The sequence below is a fragment of the Crotalus tigris genome, unplaced genomic scaffold (genome assembly GCF_016545835.1).
Source record: "Crotalus tigris isolate CLP2741 ecotype Arizona unplaced genomic scaffold, ASM1654583v1 scf7180000018755.946041584:351173, whole genome shotgun sequence".
In the NCBI taxonomy this organism is placed as follows: Eukaryota; Metazoa; Chordata; class Lepidosauria; order Squamata; family Viperidae; genus Crotalus; species Crotalus tigris.
Genome location: NW_024097184.1, coordinates 185,668 through 212,335, shown reverse-complemented (window position 1 = coordinate 212,335; position 26,668 = coordinate 185,668). Strand labels below are relative to the sequence as shown.

Genomic DNA, 26,668 nt, shown 5'->3' with positions numbered 1-26,668 from the left:
GAGGGAATGGAAAGGAACAGAACAGAGAAATAGAAATAGAAAATAGAACAATATATAAATAGAACAGAACAGAATAGAATAGAAGATAGAACGGAATGGAATGGAACCGAACAGACTAGACTAGACTAGATTAGACTAGAATAGAATAGAATAGAAAATAGAATAGAAAAAATAAAATAGAACTGCTTGCACAGCTCTTCGGGCTGCTTCTGTTGCCCGGGACAGGAGACCTCATGGCACTTTGGGCCATCTCCGCTGCAGAAAGGTCCCAAAGAGCACACAGCGTTCTGCCAGGAGAAGCAGCAACGACGCAATGCGCCACATGGCAACCGGCCGCAAGTGGCAGCAAGCGTCCGTAGAAGAAGTCAAGCAGTGGCAAAACAGGTGTTGGGGGCTGGAAGGCCTGGCTGCGGAGAAGACATTCTCCGAAATTAAGACCTAGTGCTTCTTTTGGAGGCAAAAAAAAAAATAAATAAGACTGGGTCTTAATTTCGGGGAAACACAGTACTTCATTACGAAGATATTCAAACTCCAGGATGTAGATTCACGGGCCGTTTATTCTTACGCACGGCTGCCTCCTCCGGGTTGCCAAGGTCCAAGCAAAGTCAAGATGGCAGCAAAGTTGTAATTTCCACAGTCACCTGGGACTCACCCAGGTTTTTCTCCACCAAGCTGCATCCACCCTACTTTAGGACCCCCCAAACGTTAATGATGTGTAGAGCAAAAACTCAAGAGGGCGTTCCCTTTGCTACCTGGACTCCTGTTGACTATGAAGATGTCTTTCGCAGACATCTTATCTTCTCCAACACCTTGCCTTCTTTCTGTCTAAAAAGAGAGGGGTGGGTTTTTTGGGGGGGGACTACTTCTGGGAGACAGTTCCCAGAATGCACGTGGCTGGCAGGTGTGACAAAAGCCTCTGCTTCAATCTCGGCACGTCACGCCGGGCACTGGTAGCTGCAGAAGTCAGCAGACTGGAAGAAGTGGTAGACGTTCACCAAGGGAAACATCAACACAGCTCCGAGCAGAGAGCCCAGCTGCTCCACCGCTCCGTACCAAACAAGGGCGTTGTGGCTGCAGCTGCGAAGGACCATCCCCAGCATCACCTTGACGTAGGTGAGGGCTCCGGTGAAGGACACCCAGGTGATCACCTGTTGATAGAAGGAGAGAAGAGGCAGGTCAGAAGGCACCAATTTGAGATCTTGGAAGATCTCCAGAAGTTGTGGGTGCTCCATCACTGGAGACTTTTAAGAAGAGATTGGACAGCCATTTCTCCAGAGGGGTATAGGGCAGGGGGTTCCAACCTTGACCACTTTAGGACTTCTGGACTTCAGCACCCAGAGTTCCTCAGCCAGCCACGGTCCTTGAATATACGTCCTTGAGTTCGAATGTTGCATGCTGGAAAAGTTGCATCCTGGGATCTGAAGTCGACAAGTCTTAAAGTTGCCAACGTTGCTTGAGCAGGGGGTTGGACTAGAAGACCTCCATGGTCCCTTCCAACTCTGTTATTCTATTCTGTTCTGTTCCTGTTCTGTTCTGTTCTATTCTATTCTATTCTATTCTATTTTATTCTATTCTATTCTACATTCTAGTCTAGTCTAGTCTAACCTAATCTACAATCTGTTCTATAGAATAGAATAGAATAGAATAGAATAGAATAGAATTATAGAATAGAATTACAAAATAGAATAGAATAGAAACAGCAGATTGTAGAATAGAATAGAATAGAATTACAAAATAGAATAGAATTATAGAATAGAATAGAATGGAATAGAATAGAATGAAATAGAATAGAATAGAATAGAATAGAAATAGTATAGAAGTATAGAATAGAAAAGAAGTAGAATAGAATTATAGAATAGAATAGAATTATAGAATAGAATAGAAATAGAATAGAATAGAATTATAGAATAGAATAGAAATAGCAGATTGTAGAATAGAATTACAAAATAGAATAGAATAGAATAGAAATAGCAGATTATAGAATAGAATAGAATAGAATTGCAAAATAAAATAGAATAGAATAGAATATAGAATAGAAATAGAATAGAATTATAGAATAGAATAGAATAGAATAGAATAGAATAGAATAACTGTTGAAAGGGACCTTGGAGATCATCTAGCCCAACCCCCTGCCCCCAGCAGGAAACCCTGTATCGTTTCAGACAAAGGGCTGTCCAGTCTCTTCTTAACACCTTCCAACACGAGGGAGCTGCCTACTTACAATCAGGGCATCTCCCCAGTAGGAGTGCTGCAAGAGCGGGCAGGGGCTGAGCACGGCCATCGCCAGGTTGTAGACCCCAAAGGCGGTTCCTGCAACGGTCAGGATCCCCAAGAACAGAAGAGACCTGGAGGAGGGAACGGAGGAGGGCGTGGGTGGCTTCTACTGGAGTCCGACTCCGAGGTAGCCCAGAGCAAGCCAAGAATTAGCCAGGGAGCAGGCGGAAGAGGTAACCTGGGTTTACATGCCCTGCTAAGCCAGGATTTGGGACAGGACGATTGGGCTGCTTGTGAACCGTTAAGGAGTTTGAGAAAAAACAACAACCCTGGAATGTTGATATTATGATGGGGTCCTCGGGGCTCTCGGAGCTGGATTGTTTTTCTTGCAGACGTTTCATGACCCCACTAGGTCAGTGGTTCTCCACCTGTGGGTCAGGACCCCATTTGGGGTCGAACGACCATTTCACGGGGGTCGCCAAACAACGCCGTCCGCCATTTTTTTCCCCTTTTCCTTAGCTGTGCTCCTCCCTACTCCTCCTCTTCCTCCTCCCTGCAATTCGCATTCCCTTCTAGCACTGATGATGTTCCCTAGTTGGATCATGAAACGTCTGGAAGAAAACATCCAAGCTCAGAGAGCACCAAGGACCCCATAACTTCACTTCTCCTCCTCCTCCTCCTCCTCCTCCTCCTCCTCCTCCTCCTCCTCCTCCTCCCCCTCTCTGCAATTCCCATTCCCTTCTAACACTGATGATGTTACCTAGTCAGGTCATGAAACGTCTGAAAGAAAACAAGCAAGGCAAGAGGTCTCCAAGGACCCTACAATCTTCCCCCTCCTCCTCCTCCTCCTCCTCCTCCTCCTCCTCCTCCTCCTCCTCCTCTTCTTCTTTTTCTCCTCTTCCTCTTCGCAAGCACCACTCCCTTCTAGCACTGATGATGTTATCTAAACTGGTCCTGAAATGCCGGCAAGAAAACCACCCAGCTCAGAGAGCAACAAGGACCCCACAGTTGAACCCTGAGCTACAGACGTCCCTGGGTACAATCGGCTTGACCGGGAGCCCAGACCTGTTGGGTAGGAAGGTGGCCACGGTGCAGGCCAGGGGGTTGGCCATGGAGCTCAAGGTGGCCACCAAGTGGTAGGCCAGGTTGCCGTAAGGCAAGGAGGAGTAGCTTTGCACGGAGGGAAGGATGCCGTTGGTCAGCGCGTTGACCCAAGTGACCAGGAAGTAGATGAAGACCAATTTGGAGCAGGTGTACGTGACCTTCTCCGCCCCTTTGTCCTCTTCACTGGCGCCCTCCAGCTTTCTCTCCGTAGAGTAGCTTGGGCTTCCCTTCCAGTTGGCCGGCCCCTCCTTGCCCGCGGGGACCTCCTGGATGGAGTGCAGGGTGATCTCGCTGGAACACAAATCCTGCGTGGAAAGGTCCCACGACTTGGGCTGTCGGTTGAGGAGGAGGAAGGCCACCAGGCAGAAGAACATCATGGCGGACAGGAGAAGGAAGAAGACCAAGCTGGAGAAGTTGGCTGGGGAGTAGCGTGTCTCCATTGTGGGAGAGTCGCCCGGCCCTGATACGTTGCCCCAGGAAGAGTTGCCCACACTGGCGTTGATGGTTGGCGCCGGGACCTGGACGCAACTCGCAATGCCAGCTCCTTGGGCCAAGGCGAAGATAGCGGGGATGAAGCCACTGAGTCCTTCCCCGATGAAGAGGGTGGGGATGTACCGAGGGTGGAAGTGAGCCATAAAGGGCAGGAAGGTGACGGATGAGGTGCAGTCCACCAGGGAGAGGAAGAAGGTAAGGACGAAGAAAGACACGCTGTGCGGTTCTCCAGCGACGGGCGTGGTGTAATGCCAAAGGAAGGCCAGGAGGAAGCAAGCTAAGATGCCCGTGGAAACCACCACGCAGATGACTGGGACTTCCTTCAGGAGGCCAGGTTTCAGTTTGTGCATGACAGTCACGAAGAGAGGTCCAACGTTGGCCAGTTGGATGATGATGGTGAGGTAGGAAGGCAGGTACCAGCCTTCCGGCAATTCGGTCACCAGCAGGGGAAGCTCGACCCAAACTCCGTTGATGGCCATCCAGGAACCGGTGCCAAAGACACAAGCCAGGAGGTGAGTGAGCCAGGCCATCTTGCTTCTGGAGCAGAAGACCTGTGGGAGAAGAGCGGGGGCTTAACAGCAAGCAAGAAGACTCGAGCTGTGCTTTTCAACCTCCGCCACTTTAAGAGGCTTGGACTTCAACTCCCAGAATTCCTCAGCCAGCCAGGACTTGCCTGAAGCTAATACAGTCCTGGGCATGGGAATCACGATCACGCGAAGTATTAGGACCGCTTTATAAAACCCTAGTGAAACCACCCCTGGAATACTGCAGCCAATTTTGGTCACCATACTACAAAAAAGACGTTGAGAGTTTGGAAAAAGTTCAGAGAAGAGCAACTAAGACAGTGTTTCTCAACCTTGACAATTTTAAGGCATGTGGACTTCAACTCCCAGAATTCCACAGCCAGCATTGCTGGCTGTGGAATTCTGGGAGTTGAAATCCACATGCCTTAAAATTGCCAAGGTTGAGAAACACTGAACTAAGAGGATCCAAGGCCTGGAGATCAAAACATAGGAAGAACAGCTGCGGGACTTGGGTTTGGTTGGTCTAAAGCAGACATGTCAAACACAAGGCCAGGGGGCTGGATGCGGCCCGCGACATAGTTTCATGTGGCCCGCGAAGCCATCCTGGAAACAGTGAGGGAACAGCCCCCGCTGCCTTGGCCCTGGTCCAGGCTGGCCGGGAGCCAATGTACAATTTTGTGGTGGCCATCTATGCTGAAACGCATTCGGTCTTAGCTCCACAAGGCCGTCTGGAAACAGCGAGGAACCAGCCCCTGTTGCGTCGGCCCACCCCCTGGGTGCATGCTGGGGAGGGGTCACCCTTTGTGGGGAATGAAGAAATGCACCATCGCCTGGAAGTGGCCAGCAAATGGCCCTCTCCTACTTCACCTATCCGGCTTGATGGGCTCCGGTGGAGGGGTTTCAGCAGGCTCTTCCAGTGGACCATGCCTTGGCGCTTGCCCTGGTCCCACCCCCTTGTGCCAGAGACCCTCAGATCTGTCCCACTCTTGCCCAGGCACCCACGGGCACCCTTGACGCGAACGATGTAGAGCTGGACACGCCCACCCAGTAGGCCACACCCTCTCCAGCCATGCCCACCCAGTAGGCCATGCCCACTTTGGCCACACCTACCCAGTCCCCTGAGGACAACCACAATGCTGATGCGGCCCTCAATGAAATTGAGTTTGACACCCCTGGTCTAAAGAAAAGAAGAAATAGGGGAGACATGATAGCAGAGGTCCAGCATCTGAGGGCTGCCACAAGGAAGAGGGGGTCACGTTATTCTCCAAAGCACCAGAGGGAAGGATGAGAAACAATGGTTGGAAACTGTTCAAGGAAAGAAGCAACCTGGAATTAAGGAGAAACTTCCTGACAGTGAGGACAATTAACCAGTGGAACAGCTTTTCACCAGAAATCGTGGGTGTTCCATCACTGGAGATTTTCAAGAAGAGACTAGACAGTCACTTGTCTGAAATGGTATAGGTTCTCCTATAGAATAGAATAGAATAGAATAGAATAGAATAATAGAAGAAGGTGAGAAGTAAGTAGGAAGGTGAAGGAGAGAGGGTGAGTGAGAAAGAGAAAGAAGAAGGAAAGAGGCAAGTTGGTCAGAGGGTGGATGCGGTTTGGGGGGAAATGGGTGAGCAATACCGAAAATGGTGTGTATTAATTTGTTTTATTTTTTATCTGAAGCATTTTTCAGAATGTAATGTATTGTAAAATTGAAAATAAAATTTTTTTACAAAAAAAATAGAATAGAATAGAATAGAATAGAATAGAATAGAAGAATGGGAATGAAATAGAATAGAATGGAATGGAATGGAATGGAATAGAACAGAACAGAACAGAATAGAAAATATGGAATGGAATGGAATGGAATAGAATAGAATAGAATAGAATAGAATAGAATAGAATAGAATAGAATAGAATAGAATAGAAAATATGGAATAGAAAGAATGGATATAGGATATAGGAATAGAATAGAATGGAATAATAATAGAATAGAATAGAATAGAATAGAATAGAATAGAATAGAATAGAATAGAATAGAATAGAATAGAATAGAATAGAATATATGGAATGGAATGGAATGGAATGGAATAGAATAGAATAGAATAGAATAGAATAGAATAGAATAGAATAGAATAGAATAGAATAGAATAGAACTGGACCTTGGAGGTCTTCAAGCAGGAGAACCTATACCATCTCAGACAAGTGACTGTCTAGTCTCTTCTTAAAATCCTCCAGTGATGGAGCACCCACGATTTCTGGTGGCAAGCTGTTCCACTGGTTAATTGTCCTCACCGTCGGGACGTTTCTCCTTAATTCCAGGTTGCTTCTCTCCTTGATCCGTTTCCAACCATTGTTTCTCGTCCTACCCTCTGGTGCTTTGGAGAATAACATGGCACTCACACCCTCTTCTTTGCGGCAGCCTCTCATATACTGGAACACCGCTATCAAATACAGTTTGAAAAACTCTGCGCTGTCCCTTTAAGAGGACTGCCCCGTCTGCTCCTCTCTAGCCTAGCGGTAAATAATGAAAGAATGCAGGGATTCCATCCCTGTCCACCTGGGTACCTTTTCTACCTGATAGGGCTTGGTAAGGGTGGGGTGGGGGTGGGAGCCAGGTTAAGCAGCCCCTCCCAAGTCCCTGCACCCCGTCCCAGTGGACAGATCGAAGGACAAATGTGCACAACTGTCCCAGGTGCACCAAAACTGGAAGGCCTCTTTCTGCCCAAGCAGGTGGGCGAGTTCCGTTTAGCGTCGAAAACCGGCCTGGGCAGAAAGCGAGGACTCGTGAAACATACCTTCAGTTTTGCAAGCACCTTTGCCCAGGTGAGCAACTGTCCCTTTGTGCCTTTCCTAGCCAAGCAGGCTGCGGTTGGGCTTTCCACGGCTTCCTGCAGTCAAGTCTCCAAGCCGACTGGCTTTGTTTTAGCTGGAATCTAGCCAGCTTTTCCTTTACCTGGGCGCCTATCTATAGCTGGCACCGCCTTCAAGTTAGAGCCGGAGATCCACCGTTGGTTTAAAAAAAAAAAAAAAAAGGAAAGACAGGCCGTAGGCAGAAGGGGAGCAAACTGGCTGGTCGGGATTTTTAAGGCACTGATTGTGGTTAGTGGCTGGGCGGTGTGGAGAGCGAGATGGCGTCCCTGCCCTGGGACTGTTGCAACTTCAAGGCCTGGCAGGGAACAGCTTGGCCAGCATATTGTGAGAAAGGGAAGGGGGAGTTGTTAGATTGGATGCCTTTCCTTTCCTTTTTCCTTTCCCTTTTCTTTCTTTTCCCTTTTCTTTTTCCTTACCTGTCCTCCTATTTGTCTTCCTTTCCTTTCTTTTCCTTTCCTTTCTTTTTCTTTTCTTTCTTTTCCCTTCCTTTCCTTTCCTTCCCTCCCACTTTTCTTCCTTCCCTTCCCTTTCCTTTTCCTTTCCTTTCCTCTCCTCCTATTTGTCTTCCTTTCCTTTCTTTTCCTTCCCTTTCTTTTTCTTTTCTTTCTTTTCCCTTCCTTTCCTTTCCTTTCCTTCCCTCCCACTTTTCTTCCTTCCCTTTCCTTTCCTTTCTCTTTTCCTTCCCTTCCTTTTCCTTTCCTTTTTCCTTTCCTTCCCTTCCTTTTCCTTTCCTTTCCTCTCCTCCTATTTGTCTTCCTTTCCTTTCTTTTCCTTTCCTTTCTTTTTCTTTTCTTTCTTTTCCCTTCCTTTCCTTTCCTTCCCTCCCACTTTTCTTCCTTCCCTTCCCTTTCCTTTTCCTTTCCTTTCCTCTCCTCCTATTTGTCTTCCTTTCCTTTCTTTTCCTTCCCTTTCTTTTTCTTTTCTTTCTTTTCCCTTCCTTTCCTTTCCTTTCCTTCCCTCCCACTTTTCTTCCTTCCCTTTCCTTTCCTTTCTCTTTTTCTTCCCTTCCTTTTCCTTTCCTTTTTCCTTTCCTTCCCTTCCTTTTCCTTTCCTTTCCTCTCCTCCTATTTGTCTTCCTTTCCTTTCTTTTCCTTCCCTTTCTTTTTCTTTTCTTTCTTTTCCCTTCCTTTCCTTTCCTTTCCTTCCCTCCCACTTTTCTTCCTTCCCTTTCCTTTCCTTTCCTTTCTCTTTTTCTTCCCTTCCCTTTCCTTTCCTTTTTCCTTTCCTTCCTTCCCTCCCACTTTTCTTTCTTTCCTTTCCTTCCTTCCCACTTTTCTTCCTTTCCTTTCTTTTCCTTTCCTCTTTTTTCTTTCCTTTTCTTTCTTTTCCCTTCCTTTCCTCTTTTCCTTTCTTTTCTTTTACTTTCCTTTCCTCTTTTTTTCTTTCCTTTTCTTTCTTTTCCCTTCCTTTCCTTTCCTTCCCTCCTACTTTTCTTCCTTTCCTTTCCTTTCCTTTCCTTTCCTTTCCTTTCCTTTCCTTCCCTCCCACTTTTCTTCCTTCCCTTCCCTTTCCTTTCCTTTCTCTTTTTCTTCCCTTCCCTTTCCTTTCCTTTTTCCTTTCCTTCCTTCCCTCCCACTTTTCTTTCTTTCCTTTCCTTCCTTCCCACTTTTCTTCCTTTCCTTTCTTTTCCTTTCCTCTTTTTTCTTTCCTTTTCTTTCTTTTCCCTTCCTTTCCTCTTTTCCTTTCTTTTCTTTTACTTTCCTTTCCTCTTTTTTTCTTTCCTTTTCTTTCTTTTCCCTTCCTTTCCTTTCCTTCCCTCCTACTTTTCTTCCTTTCCTTTCCTTTCCTTTCCTTTCCTTTCCTTTCCTTTCCTTTCCTCTCTTTTCCTCTCCTTTCCTTTCCTTTCCTTCCCTTCCCTTCCCCTCTCCCCTTTCCCTTTCTCACCTTCTCTCCCTTCCTCTGCCCAGGAAGGTAAGTGCTGTTTCTGAATGGGAGGACAGAGCAAGGGACTGCGTGACTGGCTTGGAAACTGTCAGAAAACGTTGAAAATGCCGTTCATGTGACAGCAGCCGCCGCCCAGCAACAGCAGCAGCGAATAGCACCAAAGGAGCCAAAGCTTCCCTAAATTTCATTCCCTCAGGAATCATGGGTCCCCAATTTTGGACACATTCGGTAAGTTAGCCCACTTGAGGTACCTGGGTTCAAATATTGTTCCCCTACGATGCACCGTTTCACCCAATTAAAGTCACAACCACGACAGTTTTTAGTCCTCTAGAGATAACCGTGCTTAAAGCGGTACTGGAAGCCTCCAGTGCACCTCACAAAATAGTGCTGTTACACAAGTGTGTTTGGCAATCAAAGCTCCTTTCTTTCCTTCTCTGGACCTTGGTGGTCTCCAACGAACACAATCACCCCCCCCCAAAAAGCAGCAATACAGGCAGTCCTCAATTTACGACCACAACCGAGTCTAAGGTTTCTGTCGTTAACTGAAAAATTTTTTAAGTGAATTTTGCCACGCTTCACGCTCTTTCTCTCCTGGGATGTGAAGTGCAGTTGTTCACTTTGCTTGTCGGAAGGTCGCCAAAGGGGAGCCCTGGAAGACCGTAACCGTCATAAATACGAGTCAGTTGCCCAGCGTCTGACTTTTGATCACGCGAGCGTGCTTCAAAGGTCATAAGTGTGAAAAATGGCCGTAAGTCCCGTTTTTCAGTGCCGTTGTGACTTTCCAATGGTCCCTAACTGAATGGTTGTAAGTTGAGGACTGCTTGTATAGAAATATTAAATCCCATTATTAATAATAGTAATACTAATAATATTACTACTACTACTACTACTACTAATAATAATAATAATAATAATAATAATAATAAAAGTTGGAAGGGACCTTGGAGGTCATCTAGTCCAACCCCCTGCTCAGGCAGGAACCCCTATACCATTTCAGACAAATGGCTATCCAGTCTCTTCTTAAAAACTTCAGCCCAATTGATTTGAGGGACACATTGCTGGACCAACACAACCTTCCCGAACAACACAAACAAACACCCAGACACACACACACACACAGAGATATAGATGATCTAATAATCACATAATTACCCCCGGTTGCCTGATTTTTCCTTGGCTCCAGGAAGAGTTCCCGGCATTAGCGAGGAAAAAACAACGACAAATTAATCGATTTTCGACGTTCAACACCCGCGCGTCCAACTTTGTCTCCCGACGTCTTCGCTTTGCCTCTGATTATGTAGCTAGCATGTGTTGGACTCTGATCAGGTGGCGGTTTATCGGCCGACTCCTGCAATAATATTCGCAGCGTTCAGAAAGTGAGTTTTTTAAGGTGTCCTGCCCACTTCTGAATTTTTCCCCTGCTTTGATCCACCCCAATACTCTTTGATCTTCTCCGGGCAGCAGGCCGCACCATTGTTTTCGCTCCTTCCGGCTTGGTCTGGCCTTGACTGTTGGGTTGGAATGCGTGCACGCTCCTTCGATTTGAATATTCGTGGCTTGTTAAGGTCAAGAAGGGGCTGGCTTGCTAAATCTTTCAAACCTGGAATTTTTCTCTGTTCAGCCGGCCGAGGGGTTTTATGAGTGGAGATCTATGGGGCAGGAACCCCCCCGTGGTCTGCAGTCTCTGGAAGAGCACCCCTACTTCCTTCCCTCCCTCCCTCTTATTTCCCACCCACCCTTTTCTTTCCCTCCCTCCCTCTTTCCTTCCTTTGTTCCTTCCTTCCTTCTTCCCTCTCTTTTTCCCTGCTCCCTTCCTCTCCCTTCTCCTTTCTTCCTTTCTTCCTCCCTCCCCCTTCCTTCCTGTTCCTCCCTTCCTTCTTCCCTCTCTTCCTCCCTGCTCCCTTCCTCCCCTTCTCTTTCCTTCCTTCCTTCCTCCCTCCCCCTTCCTTCCTGTTCCTTCCTTCCTTTTTCCCTGCTCCCTTCCTCCTCCTTCTCTTTCCTTTCTTCCTTTCTTCCTTCCTTCCTCCCTTCCTTCCTTCCCCTTCCTTCCTTCTTCCTTCTCTTCTTCCCTGCTCCCTTCCTCCCCCTTCTCTTTCCTTCCTTCCTTCCTTCCTTCCTTCCTTCCTTCCTTCCTTCCTTCCTTCCTTCCTTCCTTCCTCCCTCCCTCCCTCTTTACTTTCTTTACCTCTTTCCCTTTCCTTTCCTTCCTCTCTCTCTTTCTTCCTTTCCTTCCCTCCCTCCCTCCCACCCCCTTCTTCCCTCCCTCCCTCCCCCTTCCTTCCATTCCCTCCCTCCCTCCCTCCCTCCTTCCCTTCCTTCCTTCCTTCCTTTCCATTCCCTTTCTCCCTCCCTCCCTTCCTTCCATTCCCTTTCTGCCTCCCTCCCTCCTTCCTTCCTTCCTTCCTTCCATTCCCTTCCTCCCTCCTTCCCTTCCTTCCTTCCTTTCCATTCCCCTTCTCCCTCCCTCCCTCCTTCCTTCCTCCCTCCCTCCCTCCCTTCCTTCCTTCCTTCCTTCCCCAACTGCAACATAAGCCTCCCTTTCCACTTAACATTCCATCATTTCCTGTTTCTTTTTGAATCAGCAAATCTTGTTTGCTAACACTGCAGGAAAGATCAGAGTGTTGTAATTTGACCCCCATAATTAAAGGTCAAGTAAAGTGAATAGAATAAACAAAGATAATGCAACAGCCCCAAAGGAACCGTTCCTTTACTTTGGCCTTCTAATCATCTGAACTCTGCCTCTCTTTCTCAAACACAAACTTCCTAGTCCCTAAGAATTGCAGGATGGAACTATGACCTCCCTGGAAGAGGGAGAGAGGCCCATTCTCCCACTGAAGCTTAGCCAGTGGAGGATGCCTGGCTACCTGTCAGGAATAATCTAATCTGGATTTCTGCAAAGAACGAGGGGCTGGTCTAGATGACCTCAGAAGTTCCTTCCAATTCACACATCACGATTCTTTCATTCTACACTTAGCCAAGGAGCTTAATTTCCAATTCTTTCAGCAGTTCCAAGAAGGCTCCACACCCATTTGCACCACTCAGGTGACCCTGAGGACACAGGTCAACCTCCAGGTGGCCTCAATGACTCGCTAAAACAAGGGTCTTCAAACTTGGCCCTTTTATGACTTGTGGACTTCAACTCCCAGAATTCCTCAGCCAGCGTGAGGGAACTATGACCCTTTTATGACTTATGGACTTCAATTCCCAGAATTCCTCAGTAAGGCACGCTGGCTGAGGAATTCTGGGAATTGAAGTCCACCAGTCACCAAAGGGCCACATTTGAAGACGCCTGGTTTAGGACTACATACCTGTATTACATTCTTTATGAGGGGGAAAAAAGCAGAAATCCTACCCTTGTTCTACGTTTAGTGATAATTACCTCTCTTCCAGTCGCGGAGCCACAAAGCAGCCAACAAAAATCTGAACTAGGCCTCTATCCACTCTTTTTTTCCAGAATGTTCCTTCAAGATTTCCTCAAAATATTTCTCATACCTGCCTTACATATTCTATAGCAGGAGTTTTCAAACTTGGCCCTTTGATGACTGGTGGACTTCAACTCCCAGAATTCCTCAGCTAGGCGTGCCTGGCTCAAGAATTCTGGGAGTTGAAGTCCACGAGTCATGAAAGGGCCAAGTTTGAAGACCCCTGGTTTAAATATTTAAATATTTTTTCCTCACGGTCACATGATCAAAATTCAGGCATTTGGGCAGGGGTAGGCAACCTTGGCTCTCTTATGACTCGTGGACTTCCAGTCCCAGAATTCCTCAGCTAGGCGTGCCTGGCTCAGGAATTCTGGGAGTTGAAGTCCACCAGTCATAAAAGGGCCAAGTTTGAAGACCCCTGCTCTAAAAGAAGGCAAAGAACCAGCTGTCTGCAAGGAGACAGTGAGTTAATTGATACAGAACATCCCTGTCCCTGGCAATCTAAAAACTATAGGGCTACCAGTGCATGTAACATAGACGAGAATATCAACCTTGCTGTCAAGCAAAATCAAGCTTCTAATAGCGAGTGTCACACAAAGTGCACTAACCAAATAGGTGGTAAGATAATAGGGAAACTCAGGCACCACACAGGTTATGTAGGAAGTAAACACAGGGTCGGTCATAAAGGACTCAAATGTCTATACACCAATGCACAGAGTTATGAACAGCAAACAGGGTGAACTAGAAATTCAGGTTAATGAGGGCAGATATGATATCGTTGCCATTACGGAAACATGGTGGGATGAAACCCACACATGGAACACACAGCTAGAGGGATTTAAATTTTTTAAAAGAAACAGACCAAATAAAAGAGGAGGCGGAGTTGCTCTCTATATAAGAAATAACTACATCTCTACAGAAAGAGAGCACAACAATGATAAAAACTGTCTTGAATGCATTTGGGTCAATATAAAAGGGGGAAAAATGACATTGCCATAGGTGTATACTACAGGCCACCCAGCCAAACAGAGGAAATAGATGAACTTTTTGCTAGTCAGCTAACTGAAGTATGTAGGAAGCACATCACAATAGTAATGGGGGACTTTAACTACCCTGGCATCAACTGGGAGACAAACTCTGCACCAAGTGGAAGATCAAATAGGTTCCTTACAAACCTAACAGACAACTTTGTCTCCCAAAAAGTAGAGAAGGGAACTAGGGGATTAGCCATTTTGGACCTAATTCTCACTAACAGAGATGAAATGATAGAAGGTGTTGAAGCCATAGGAACCCTGGGAGGAAGTGATCATGTAATATTGAAATTCAACATTATGGAAGCACAAGCAATAGAACACAGTCAAACTAGAGTCTTGGACTTCAAGAGAGCTAATTTCAATAAACTTAGAGAGGGCTTGGGAAGGATTCCATGGATGAGAATCCTCAAGGGGAAAACAACTCAAGAAGCTTGGGACATTTAGAAAAGTGAGATAATAAAAGCCCAGTCCAGCACAATACCAACAAAGAGGAAAAATAACAGCTCTCAAAAGAAACCAGCATGGCTGCATAAAGAACACTCTGATCAATTGAAAGATAAAAATGACAATAGAAAGTGGAAAGTAAGTGGACCCTGTGGATATAATTTACTTGGACTTCAGTGAGGCATTTGATAAAGTAGATCACAACCTACTACTTAAGAAGATAGAAAAATATGGGTTAGCCAGCATCACCACCATCCGTAGCTGGCTGACCTGCTGTACTCAGAGTATGGTCCTCAATGGAACCACATCTACATGGAGGGAAGTATGTAGTGGGGTGCCCCAGGGCTCTGTTCTGGGCCCAGTGCTCTTCAACATCTTCATCAATGATTTGGACGAGGGGATAGATGGGGAAATCATCAAATCTGCAGACGACAGCAACCAGAATAGCCAACACTGCAGAAGACAGGCTTAGGATACAGGAGGATCTGGACAGATTTGAACACTGGGCACTATCTAACAACATGAAATTCAATGGTGAAAAAAGTAAGGTTCTACATTTAGGCAAGAAAAACCAAATGTACAGGTATAGTATAGGGGGTACATTGCTCAATAGTAGTAACTGTGAGAGGGACCTCGGAGTCCTAGTGGACAATCACTTAAATAGGAGCCAGCCGTGTGCTGCAGCTGCCCAAAAAGCCAACACAGTGCTAGGCTGCATTAACAGGGCTAGAATCAAGATCATGCGAAGTATTAATACCACTCTACAATGCCTTGGTAAGGCCACACTTGGAATACTGCATCCAGTTTTGGTCACCACAATGTAGAAAAGATGCTGAGACTCTAGAAAGGGTACAGAGCAACAAAGATGATTAGGGGACTGGAGGCTAAAACATACAAGGAACGGCTGCTGGAATTGGGTCTGTCTAGTTTAATGAAGAGAAGGATGAGGGGGGACAGGATAGCAGTGTTCCAATATCTCAGGGGCTGCCCCAAAGAAGGAGTCAAGCTATTTTCCAAGGCGCCTGAAGGCAGGACAAGAAGCAACTGAGGGAAACTAACCAAGGAGAGAAGCAACCTAGAACTAAGGAGAAACTTCCTGACAGTGAGAACAATTAACCAGTGGAACAACCTGCTTCCAGAAGCGGTGAATACTCCAACACTGGAAGTTTTTAAGAAGAGACTGGACAGCCATTTGTCTGAAATGGTGTAGGGTTTCCTGAGCAGAGGGTTGGACTAGAGGATCTCCAAGGTCCCTTCCAACTTTATTATTATTATTATTATTAGTAGTAGTAGTAGTAGTAGTGGTAGTATAAATTCTTCCCTTCCCCCACCATCCAGTCAGAACTGAAGAAGCTTCCTGGATGAGAATCAAAACATCTTCAAAGAAAAACAAGAAAGTCCAGTTGCCTCATGAAAAAACACCTTTGGGACAGCCATGATCTGGATGACTGAGAATCTCCACAGATTCCTTTTTCTTTCACGCATATACATACATCTCTACACACACACACACACACACACACAACACAACACACCACACACACACACACACACACACACACACACACACACACACACACGAATTTATGTTGCTAAGCCAAGCAGTGGCTAAGTGAGTTTTGCCCCATTTTATCACCAAGCAGTGGCTAAGTGAGTTTTGCCCCATTTTATCACCATTTTTGCTACAGTTTTTTCTTAGGCAAAACTAAGTGGTAAGTTGAGGACCACCTGTACGAATAGTAAACATTTAAATCTGAATAGCTGAGGTTTCCAGTCCTGGTCTGAATAAAAAGGATTAAGATTCGAATTCGTTCCCATTCCGGATAATCAAATAGTAAATTTATAAACCTGTGTCATGCTGCCACCTAGTGACTACCTCAAGTAATGCTGGCTGCAGAAAAAAATCTTAAGTAGAGATTCATTAAACCAAGATTTCCCCTAAATAGAATAGAATAGAATAGAATAGAATAGAATAGAATAGACAGATTGTAGAATAGAAAAGACAGATTGTAGACTAGACTAGACTAGACTAGCTGGCTGTGGAATTCTGGGAGTTGAAGTCCACATGCCTTAAAATTGTCAAGTTGAGAAACACTGTTCTAAAGAGACTTCTGGGCTGAAACCTCCTCCTATTTTGATCATCTAAGCAGCGTTTTTCCATCTTGGTCTCTTTACGATGGATGGGACTTCAACTCCCAGAATTCCCCAGCCAGCAAGCCCTGAAGTCTACCCATTTTAAAGAGGCTAAGAGAAAAAACAACAACAAAGAAACAAACAAAACAGTCCAGTTGCCTTTTGAAGAAAAAAAGCAGCTTTGAGCCAACCAGGATCAGGAGAACGGAGAACCTCCGCAGACATAAAGGGGGTCAAGATGTCCCTATGGACTTTGGTTGTCAGAAGCCAGCTGGGAAGGTTACAAATGACAGGAGGAGGAGGAGGAGGAGGAGGAGGAAGGACTGTGGGGTCCTTGGTGCTGCCTGAGCTTGGTTGTTCTCTTGCAGACGTTTCATGACCCAGCTAGGGAACATCATCAGTGCTAGAAGGGAGGGAGGTTTATGGAGAGGAGGAGAAGGAGGAGGAGGAGGAGGAAGAGGAGGAGGAGGAAGAGGAGCAAGAGGAGACGGAGGAGAAGAAGGAGGAATATTATAGGGTCCTTGGAGCCCTCTGGACTTGGTTGTTTTCTTGCAGACGTTTCATGACCCAACTAGGTAACATCATCAGTGTTAGAAGGGAATGGGAATTGCAGGGAGGAGGAGGAGGAGGAGGAGGAAGAGGAGGAGGAGGAGGAGGAGGACGACTACTGTGGGGTCCCTGGTGCTCTCTGAACTTGGATGTTTTCTTGCAGACATTTCATCATCCAAACTAGGGAACATCATCAGTGTTAGAAGGGAGTGGGGTGTGTGGAGAGGAGGAGGAGGAGGAGGAGGAGGAGGAGGAGGAGGAGGAGGAGGAGGATGACTGTGGGGTCCTTGGTGCTCTCTGAGCTGGGTTCTTTTCTTGCAGACATTTCATGACCCAACTAGGGAACATCATCAGTGATAGAAAAGAGGCTTTTTTTAAAAAAAGTTACCTAATTGGATCATGAAATGTCTGCAAGAAAAAAATCAAGCACAGAAAGTACAAATCACCCTACAGTCATCTCCTCCTCCACCTCCTCCACCTCCTCCTCCTCCTCCTCCCCTTCCTTCCTTCCTTCCTTCCTTCCTTCCTTCCTTCCTTCCTTCCTTCCTTCCTTCCTTCTTTCTAGCCCTGATGTTGTCACCCAGGGAGGTCATGAAACGTCAGCAAGAAAACAACCAAACTCAAAGAGCACCAAGGATTACCCCCCCCCCCCCAGTTCAACCCTTCTCTGAGTAATCTGAAGGTGCAAAGACCCCCAGAGATTGGGGTCTACGCAGGGACTGGGGGGGGGGAAGCAAGGGGACAGATGCTCAGTCTGACTCAGTCTGGAGATGAATTTCAAGGTCCGGAGGAGCACAAAAGGCCAGTCCCAGGGCTGGCTGGGGGGGTCCCAGGCCGTTTCTCTCCCCCCCTCTCCCCCCCCCTTGGCTCCGGAGGGAGGGCGAGAGGGGTCGTCAGAAAGCAGACAAAAGGGGCCATAAATCCACATGGAAAGGCCTCGCACCCGGCGCTGGACCTTCCCCCTTTCCCTCCCCCCAACACGTGCCGCCCTCCGCCCTGTCTGTCCGGATCTGAGTGACGCCCCCCCCACCCTTCTTTTGTCTGGCCCTCCCGAAGGAGCCAAAGCCCTGCAGCAGCTGAGAGGCTGGCCGGCCCACCAGAGCTGGGTTGGGAGGGGGAGCCTCCGACTCCCCCTGGGCTGGACCGGACCCCGAGCAGATGTGAGCCCAGCACGCCCCCCCCACTTACCTGTGAGGTAGGATAGAGTAAAGGACTGACAGTAAAGAATTACGCAGCCAGCTTCTGTGCCTCAAGGAGGACTAGAACCCACAATCACCTACCTCGCCAGAAAACCAAAATCTTTTCTCCTGCTTTCCAGCCCTCTCCTTTCTCCAGACCTCCGGAGAGAGCCAGACCCAGGGTCTCCTCTGGCGGAGATATTCCTGGAAAGAAAAGTCAATCAATCAGAAAAGAGCTGGGAGGGGCTTTGGAGGTCCTCTAGTCCAGCCCCCTGCTCAAGCAGGAGACCCTAAACCATTTCAATCAATCAATCATTCAATCATTCAGTCATTCAACCAATCAATCAGAAAAGAGCTGGAAGGGACCTTGGAGGTCTTCTAGTCCAGCCCCCTGCTCAAGCAGGAGACCCTAAACCATTTCAATCAATCAATCAATCAATCAATCAATCAATCAATCAATCAATCAGCAAAGAGCTGGAAGGGACCTTGGAGGTCCTCTAGTCCAGCCCTCTGCTCAAGCAGGAAACTCTAAACCATTTCAATCAATCAATCATTCAATCAATCAATCATTCAACCATTCAACCAATCAATCAGAATAGAGTTGGAAGGGACCTTGGAGGTCCTCTAATCCAGCCCCCCGCTCAAGCAGGAGAACCTAGACCATCTCAGACAGGTGACTGTCCAGTCTCTTCTTTAAAATCTCCAGTGACCAAGTTTCTTTTTACATTCATCCAAAGTGCAGTTCCCACCGATGCCTTCCATCTGTGGGCCTAGTATCTGTGTCTGTGGGAGAGTCCATTGTGACCTCACAGCCTGATAGTGTCCTGGGTGGGAAGACGGAACGCCAGGCGCCACCCTCCAGTCCCCCTAAAGAAGAACAAGGGGTCTGTGGCATTAAATCCTCAGAAGACAAAGGGATGTGAGAGAGCAGGACAAGAAGCAGCGGATGGAAACTGACCAAAGGGAGAAGCAACCTGGAATTAAGGAGAAACTTCCTGACAGTGAGGACAATTAACCAGTGGAACAGCTTGCCACCAGAAGTTGTGGGTGCTCCATCACCAGAGGGTTTAAGAAGAGTCCAGTCATTTGATGCCTGTATAGGGTATAGGGTCTCCTGCTTGAGCAGGGGGCTGGACTAGAAGACCACCAAGGTCCCTTCCAGCTTCTATTCTATTCTATTCTATTCTATTCTATTCTATTCTATTCTATTCTATTCTATTCTATTCTACTTTACTCTACTCTACTCTATTCTATTCCTCTCCTCTCTTCTCTATTCTTCTCTTTTCTCTTCTCTTCTCCTCCTGTTTTCTATTCTATTCTATTCTATTCTATTCTATTCTATTCTATTCTACTCCACTCCACTCCACTCCACTCCACTCCACTCCACTCCATTCCATTCCATTCCATGACTCTATTCTATTCTATTCTATTCTATTCTATTCTATTCTATTCTATTCTATTCTATTCTATTCTACTCTACTCTACTCTACTCTACTCTACTCTACTCTACTCCACTCCACTCCACTCCTCCACTCCACTCCATTCCATTCCATTCCATTCCATTCCATGACTCTATTCTATTCTATTCTATTCTATTCTATTCTATTCTATTCTATTCTATTCTATTCTATTCTATTCTATTCTATTCTATTCTATTTCTACAATCTGTTATTTCTATTCTATTCTGTTCTGTTCTGTTCTCTCAGACAAAGGTCAAAACCTCCCTTCCACTTCCAGAGTTTAAATCTGGCTCCAAAGACACATTCCGTTGGGATGATCGGCAAGGTGTGTCTGTCTGGGTTGGAAAAAAGAGCAGCCGTGTGTGAAGGAGTGTAGAGTTTGCTCCCTTTTTTATATACAGTTGCGTGCCCTGGCAGTGTTGGTGCGAGTGTGGGTTTTTGTCCCCCCCCTTGATAGTTCCTTGATTAGGGTACCGTTTTCTGCTCGATGGTTTGTCTGGGGTTAAACAGTCCTTGAATGTCTCCCAGCTGGGTGGGTTCCTTGCAGACGTCTCATGACCCAGCTAGGTAACATCATCGGTGCTAGAACGGTCCGTGTTGGTGGAGGAGGAGGAGGAGGAAGAAGGAAGGAAGGAAGGAAGGAAGGAAGGAAGGAAGGAAGGAGAAGAGGAAAAGGAAGAGAAGGGAGGAGGAAGAGGAGGAGGGAGAAGAGAAGAGGAGGAAAAGGAAGAGGAGGGAGGGAGGAAGAAAGGAAGGAAGGAGAGGAAGTGAAGGGGAGGAGGAAAAAGAGGAAGAGGAGGAGGAGGAAGAGGAGAAGGAGGAGGAGGAAGAGGGAGGAAGGAAGGGGAGGAGGCAAAGGGGAGGAGGAAAAGGAGGAGGAGGAGGAGGGAGGAAGGAAGGAAGGAAGGAAGGGGAGGAAGCGAAGGGCAGGAGGAAAAAGAAAAAGGAGGAGGAGGAAGAGAAGGAGGAGGAGGAAGAGGGAGGAAGGAAGGAATGAAGGGGAGGAGGCGAAGGGGAGGAGGAAGAGGAGAAGAGGAGGAAGAGGGAGGAAGGCAGGAATGAAGGGGAGGAGGCAAAGGGGAGGAGGAAGAGGAGGAGAAGAGGAGGAGGAGGAGGAAGAGAAGGGAGGAGGAAGAGGAGGAAGGAAGGAAGGAAGGAAGGAAGGAAGGGGAGGAGAAGGGAGGGGGTGATGTGGGTCACTCTCCTTCCCATCCTGAGCTGCCAAATGTCGCGTGTGCATCCTCCGGGTGGGGGTGGGGGGGGGCCGTGCTGGGCTCACATCTGCTCGGGGTCCGGTCCAGCCCATGGGGAGTCGGAGGCTCCCCCTCCCAGCCCAGCTCTGGTGGGCCGGCCAGCCTCTCAGCTGCTGCAGGGCTTTGGCTTCTTCGGGAGGGCCAGACAAAAGAAGGGGGGGGGGCGTCACTCAGATCCGGACAGACAGGGCGGAGGGCGGCACGTGTGGGGGGGGGGAAGGGGGAAGGTCCAGCGCCGGGTGCGAGGCCTTTCCATGTGGATTTATGGCCCCTTTTGTCTGCTTTCTGACGACCCCTCTCGCCCTCCCTCCGGAGCCACGGGGGGGGGGAGAGAAACGGCCGGGGACCCCCCAGCCAGCCCTGGGACTGGCCTTTTGTGCTCCTCCGGACCTTGAAATTCATCTCCAGACTGAGTCAGACTGAGCATCTGTCCCCTTGCTTCCCCCCCCCCCAGTCCCTGCGTAGACCCCAATCTCTGGGGGTCTTTGCACCTTCAGATTACTCAGAGAAGGGTTGAACTGGGGGGGGGGGGAAATCCTTGGTGCTCTTTGAGTTTGGTTGTTTTCTTGCCGACGTTTCATGACCCCCCTGGGTGACAACATCAGGGCTAGAAGGGAGGAGGAGGTGGAGGAGGAGATGACTGTAGGCTGATTTGTACTTGCTCTGCTTTTTTTCTTGCAGACATTTCATGACCCAATTAGGTAACATCATCAGTGCTAGGAGGGAGTGGGGTTTGCAGAGAGGAGGAGGAGGAGGAAGAGGAATAATGTGGGATCCTTGGTGCTCTCTGAGTTTGATTGTCTTCTTGCAGACATTTTATGACCCAGTTAGATAACATCATCAGTGCTAGAAGGGAGGAGGAGGAGGAGGAGGAGGAGGAGGAGGGAGAGGGGCAGGAGGAGGGGGAGAAGGAGGACTGTGTAGTCCTTGGTGCTCTTGTGAGTTTGGTTGTTTTCTTGCAGACGTTTCATGACCCACCTGGGTAGCAACATCAGGGCTAGAAGGGAGAGGTGCTGTGGAGAGGAGGAGGAGGGGGAGGAGGAGGAGGAGGAGGAGGGGGAGGAGGAGAGGGGGAGGAGGAGGAGGAGGACGAGGACTGTGCAGTCCTTGGTGTTCTTTTGAGTTTGGTTCTTTTCTTGCAGACGTTTCATGACCCTCCTGGGTAACATCATCAGGGTTGGAAGGAAGGGGCTTGTGCTGTCACTGTCCTGTTGGGAGTATTCTGGCTGGTTTCCTTGATTGGGCTCCTGTCAAAAACATTCTCACCTAATCCTTCCCAGCAGTTTCAGTAGACTGAGGACAGCAAGGCTTGAATCTCTGTCCTTGTGGATGCAAACAGGGGCTGAATTGCATTATTTTCCCTATTTCAATCACAGCCGTAGCAACGGCCTTTAAACTTATATACCACTTCGCAGGTCTTTACAGCCCCCCCCCCCGCAACAAACCGGGTCCTCATTTTACCGATTTCGAAAGAATAGAAGGCGGAGTCAACCTTGAGCCGGTCAGGATCGAACTCCAGACTGTAGGGCAGAGTCAGCCTGCAATGCTGCATTCTAACCACTGAGCTTTTAAATCGTATCTTGATTCTTGAGGACTGCTTGGACGAGTCCCTGACCTTTTTTGGGTAAGGTTTTTTCAAAAGCATTTTGCCATTGCCTCTTTCTGAGGACTGACAGAAAGTCACCCAGCTGGCTTTCATGCTAAAGCAGCAGGACTAGAACTCACCGTCTCCCGGTGATTGGCCCAAAGTCACCCAGCTGGCTTTCATGCCTAAAGCGGGACTAGAACTCACTGCCTCCTGGTGATTGGCCCAAAGTCACCCAGCTGGCTTTCATGCTTAAGGCGGGACTAGAATTCACCGTCTCCTAGTGACTGGCCCAAAGTCACCCAGCTGGCTTTCATGCTTAAGGCGGGACTAGAACTCACCGTCTCCTGGTGATTGGCCCAAAGTCACCCAGCAGGCTTTCATGCTAAGGCGGGACTAGAACTCACCGTCTCCTGGTGATTGGCCCAAAGTCACCCAGCTGGCTTTCATGCTTAAGGCGGGACTAGAATTCACCGTCTCCTGGTGATTGGCCCAAAGTCACCCAGCTGGCTTTCATGCTTAAGGCGGGACTAGAACTCACCGTCTCCTGGTGATTGGCCCAAAGTCACCCAGCTGGCTTTCATGCTTAAGGCGGGACTAGAACTCACCGTCTCCTGGTGATTGGCCCAAAGTCACCCAGCTGGCTTTCATGCTTAAGGCGGGACTAGAATTCACCATCTCCTAGTGACTGGCCCAAAGTCACCCAGCTGGCTTTCATGCTTAAGGCGGGACTAGAACTCACCGTCTCCTGGTGATTGGCCCAAAGTCACCCAGCTGGCTTTCATGCTTAAGGCGGGACTAGAACACCTTCTCCTAGTATTGGCCCAAAGTCACCCAGCTTAAGGCAGGACTAGAACTCACCACCTAGTGATTGGCCCAAAGTCACCCAGCTGCCTTTCATGCTTAAGGCAGGACTAGAACTCACCATCTCCTGGTGATTGGCCCAAAGTCATCCAGCCAGCTTTCATGCTGACGGCGGGACTAGAACTCACCATCACCTGCTTTCCCACCTGGTGCCTTCACGACTACACCAGGCTGGTTCTGCCTAAATTTATACACATTTTTATATACTCAACCAAGCCTCCTAATTTTATTGTTGAACTTAATGGATCTGTTTATTGCTGTGTCTGGGTTAACCTTATAACCAGATCAGTTCAAGACTCGTTCACTGTGTTGGTTTGCACAACACCTTTATGGCCCTAATTTACTTGATAAGATAGAAAAATGTGGGGTAGACAGAATCACCACCAGATGGATCCGTAGCTGGCTGACCGGCTGTACTCAATGGAACTGCATCTATATGGAGGGAAGTGTGTAGTGGAGTGCCTCAGGGCTCTGTTCTTGGCCCACTGCTCTTCAACATCTTCATCAACGATTTGGATGAAGGGATAGATGGGGAACTCATCAAATTTGCAGACGACACCAAGCTGGCAGGAATAGCCAACACTCCAAAAGACAGGCTTAAGATACAGAAGGATCTGGACAGACTTGAATACTGGGCACTAACTAACAAAATGAAATTCAGTGGTGAAAAAAAGCAAGGTTCTACATTTAGGCAAGAAAAACCAAATGCACAAGTACAGCATAGGTGGCACCATGCTCAATAGTAGTAACTGTGAGAGGGACCTCGGAGTCCTAGTAGACAATCACCTAAATAGGAGCCAGCAGTGTGCTGCAGCTGCCAAAAAGGCCAACACAGTGCTAGGCTGCATTAACAGAGGGATAGAATCAAGATCACGTGAAGTATTAACACCACTCTACAATGCCTTGGTAAGGCCACACTTGGAATACTGCATCCAGTTTTGGTCACCACGATGTAAAAAAGATGTTGAGACTCTAGAAAGAGTACAGAGAAGAGCAACAAAGATGATTAGGGGACTGGAGGCTAAAACATATAAGGAACAGTTGCTAGAATTGAGTATGTCTAGTTTAACGAAGAGAAGTACAAGGGGGGACAGGATAGCAGTATTCCAATATCTCAGGGGCTGCCATAAAGAAGAGGGAGTCAAGCTCTTCTCCAAAGCACCTGAAGGCAGGACAAGAAGCAACGGGTGGAAACTCATCAAGGAGAGAAGCAACCTGGAACTAAGGAGAAACTTCCTGACAGTGAGAACAATTAATCAGTGGAACAACCTGCCTCCAGAAGCAGTAAATGCTCCAACACTGGAAGTTTTTAAGAAGAGACTGGACAGCCATTTGTCCGAAATGGTGTAGGGTTTCCTGCCTGAGCAGGGGGTTGGACTAGATGACCTCCAAGGTCCCTTCCAACTTTACTACTATTATTATTATTATTACTATGCAAATGCAATCTGTCTGGTTTGTTGATTGTGTGTGTGTGTGTGTGTGTGTGTGTTTGTGTTTATGTGCAAACCCCAAAGCAGGGTGTTTTACAGTCGTCCCAGTCAGTGGCTTATATGAATTCAGCCAATAAGCCTATTTCTGCCAAAGATACCTTAGTCACCAAGATTTTACTAGATACCAAATATAGAATAACAAGAGTTGGGAAAGACCTTGTAGGTCTTCTAGTCATTTTCCTGAGCGCAGGTTCTCCTCAGGGCTACGTCCTAAATCCGCCACTGTTCACCCTGTTGACCCATGACTGTTGTGCTAGGTTTGCCACCGACCACATTGTGAAGTTCGCAGATGACACAACAGCAGTGGGCCTTATTCATGACGACAGCGAGGGTGCTTACCGCAAGGAGGTTGAGGGTTTGGTGACCTGGCCTAGTTTTAAATACTGGGAAAAAACAAAAACAAAGAGATCGTTGTCGATTTCAGAAAAGGCAGGCACAGCGACACATCTCTGTGCATTAATGATTCACCTGTGGAGATGGTTACCAGCATCAAATTCCTGGGTGTGCAGCTAACGAGTAGCTGGCTTGGTCGCTCAACAGTGAGACCCAGGTGAAGTGGGCATGCGTCGCATGAGAAAAGCACATTTTCCTTCCCCTGTCCTGACCACTTTCTGCAGGGGGACGATCGAGAGCATCCTGGCATACGGCATCACAATCTGGTTTGGACGCATCCTAGCTTCAGATAGGAAGGCGGTGCCGAGAGTGGTGAGGACGGCAGAAAAGATTATTGGCAGCTCCCTCCCTCCCATCCAGGAGGGGGCACGTAAGTGTTGCTCGAGCAGGATCCATAAGGTTATCTGGGACACCACACATCCTCTTCATAACCTGTTTTCCTTGTAACCTTTTGGGAGCGGAGGGGTCTCCGTGGTACCCAAAGCAGAACATCCAGATTCAGTCACAGCTTTGTTCCATACAGCATTAACCTTGTGAACTCTCAAGCTTCCTCCTTCCGTTATGTATTCAAGATGGACAGAGGTTAATATTTATATCTTACTTATATGTAAGGGTGTAGGTCTATACATAATGTTTAAATGTGTGTTATGTGTGTGTACACTCTGAGAGCAAGCAACTCAATTTCATTTTTGATGTGTGCCATTGTGCCCACAGGAAAAAAATGATCATAAAGGTTATCTAATCTATTGTAATCTAGTCTCTCTTGAACAGGATACCATTCCAGACAAATGGCTGTCCAGTCTCTTCTTAAAAACTTCCAGTGTTGGAGCACCCACCGCTTCTGGAGGCAGGTCGTTCCACTGGTTAATTGTTCTCACTGTTAGGAAGTTTCTCCTTAGTTCTAGGTTGCTTCTCTCCTTGATTAGTTTCCATCTGTTGCTTCTTGTCCTGCCTTCAGGTGCTTTGGAGAAGAGCTTGACTCCCTCTTCTTTGGGGCAGCCCCTGAGATACTGGATCACTGCTATCCTGTCCCCCCTCGTCCTTCTCTTCGTTAAACTAGACATTCCCAATTCCAGCCACCGTTCCTTATATGTTTCAGCCTCCAGGCCCCTAATCATCTTTGTTGCTCTTCTCTGTACTCTTTCTAGAGTCTCAACTTATATATATATATTGTGGCTATCAACACTAGATGTAAGACTAGATCTTGGACTAAGTCATTTCCCTCCCTCCCCCAACCTAATGGATCGATCCAGTGCAGATTCTACAGTATATCAGTAGAATCCCATTCTCTCATTTAACCCGAAAGCTTTTTAAAAAAATATCCATGTCCTACCTGGTTAGGTGCTGCATCCTTTGTTCCGTGCAAAGGGCTCTTTGCTTCTCCTTCCCTACTCCAACCCCCTCCTCTTCCCTATATCTTTCCCCATAAGTCACCTTTGTCCTCTTCACATGCTCTCTAGCCCAACCCATTTTCTTTTCTTTTTCACCCCTCCCCTCCCGTTCTATCATTGGTTCCATTTTTGAGGGCAAAATCCCCAACTGAAGACATGTCTCTGTCCCCCAGCCTGAAAGTCTTAGCCAGGGATGTCCAACTTTGGCCACTTTAAGACCTGTGGACTTCAACTCCCAGAATTCCCCAGCCAGCCAAGTCCACAGGCTGGTTGGAAGTTGAGGTTCATAGGCTGGCTGAGGAATTCTGGGAGTTGAAGTCCACAGGCTGGTTGGGGAATTCTGGGAATTGAAGTTTATATGCTGGCTGTGGAATTCTGGGAGTTGAAGTCCA

At 47.6% G+C, this 26,668-nt stretch overlaps 1 protein-coding gene across 4 annotated transcripts; it reads right to left on the bottom strand.

Moving 5' to 3' along the window:
• Positions 1–539: 539 nt before the first annotated feature.
• Positions 540–26,253, bottom strand: SLC52A3 (solute carrier family 52 member 3). Of its 4 annotated transcripts, none has more exons than XM_039355747.1 (5): positions 26,219–26,253; positions 17,943–18,044; positions 3,280–4,361; positions 2,222–2,345; positions 540–1,148 (listed from the first exon to the last, which is right to left on the bottom strand). In XM_039355747.1, exons 3-5 carry the CDS (start codon positions 4,338–4,340, stop codon positions 936–938), a joined length of 1,398 nt encoding a protein of 465 aa, XP_039211681.1. In that variant the 5' UTR covers positions 4,341–4,361; positions 17,943–18,044; positions 26,219–26,253; the 3' UTR covers positions 540–935. The 4 variants fall into 4 exon arrangements, with proteins under 4 accessions (XP_039211681.1, XP_039211679.1, XP_039211678.1 ...); XM_039355745.1 differs by lacking the exons at positions 17,943–18,044; positions 26,219–26,253 and adding exons at positions 10,233–10,428; positions 10,552–10,784; XM_039355744.1 differs by lacking the exons at positions 17,943–18,044; positions 26,219–26,253 and adding an exon at positions 10,233–10,784.
• Positions 26,254–26,668: the final 415 nt, after the last annotated feature.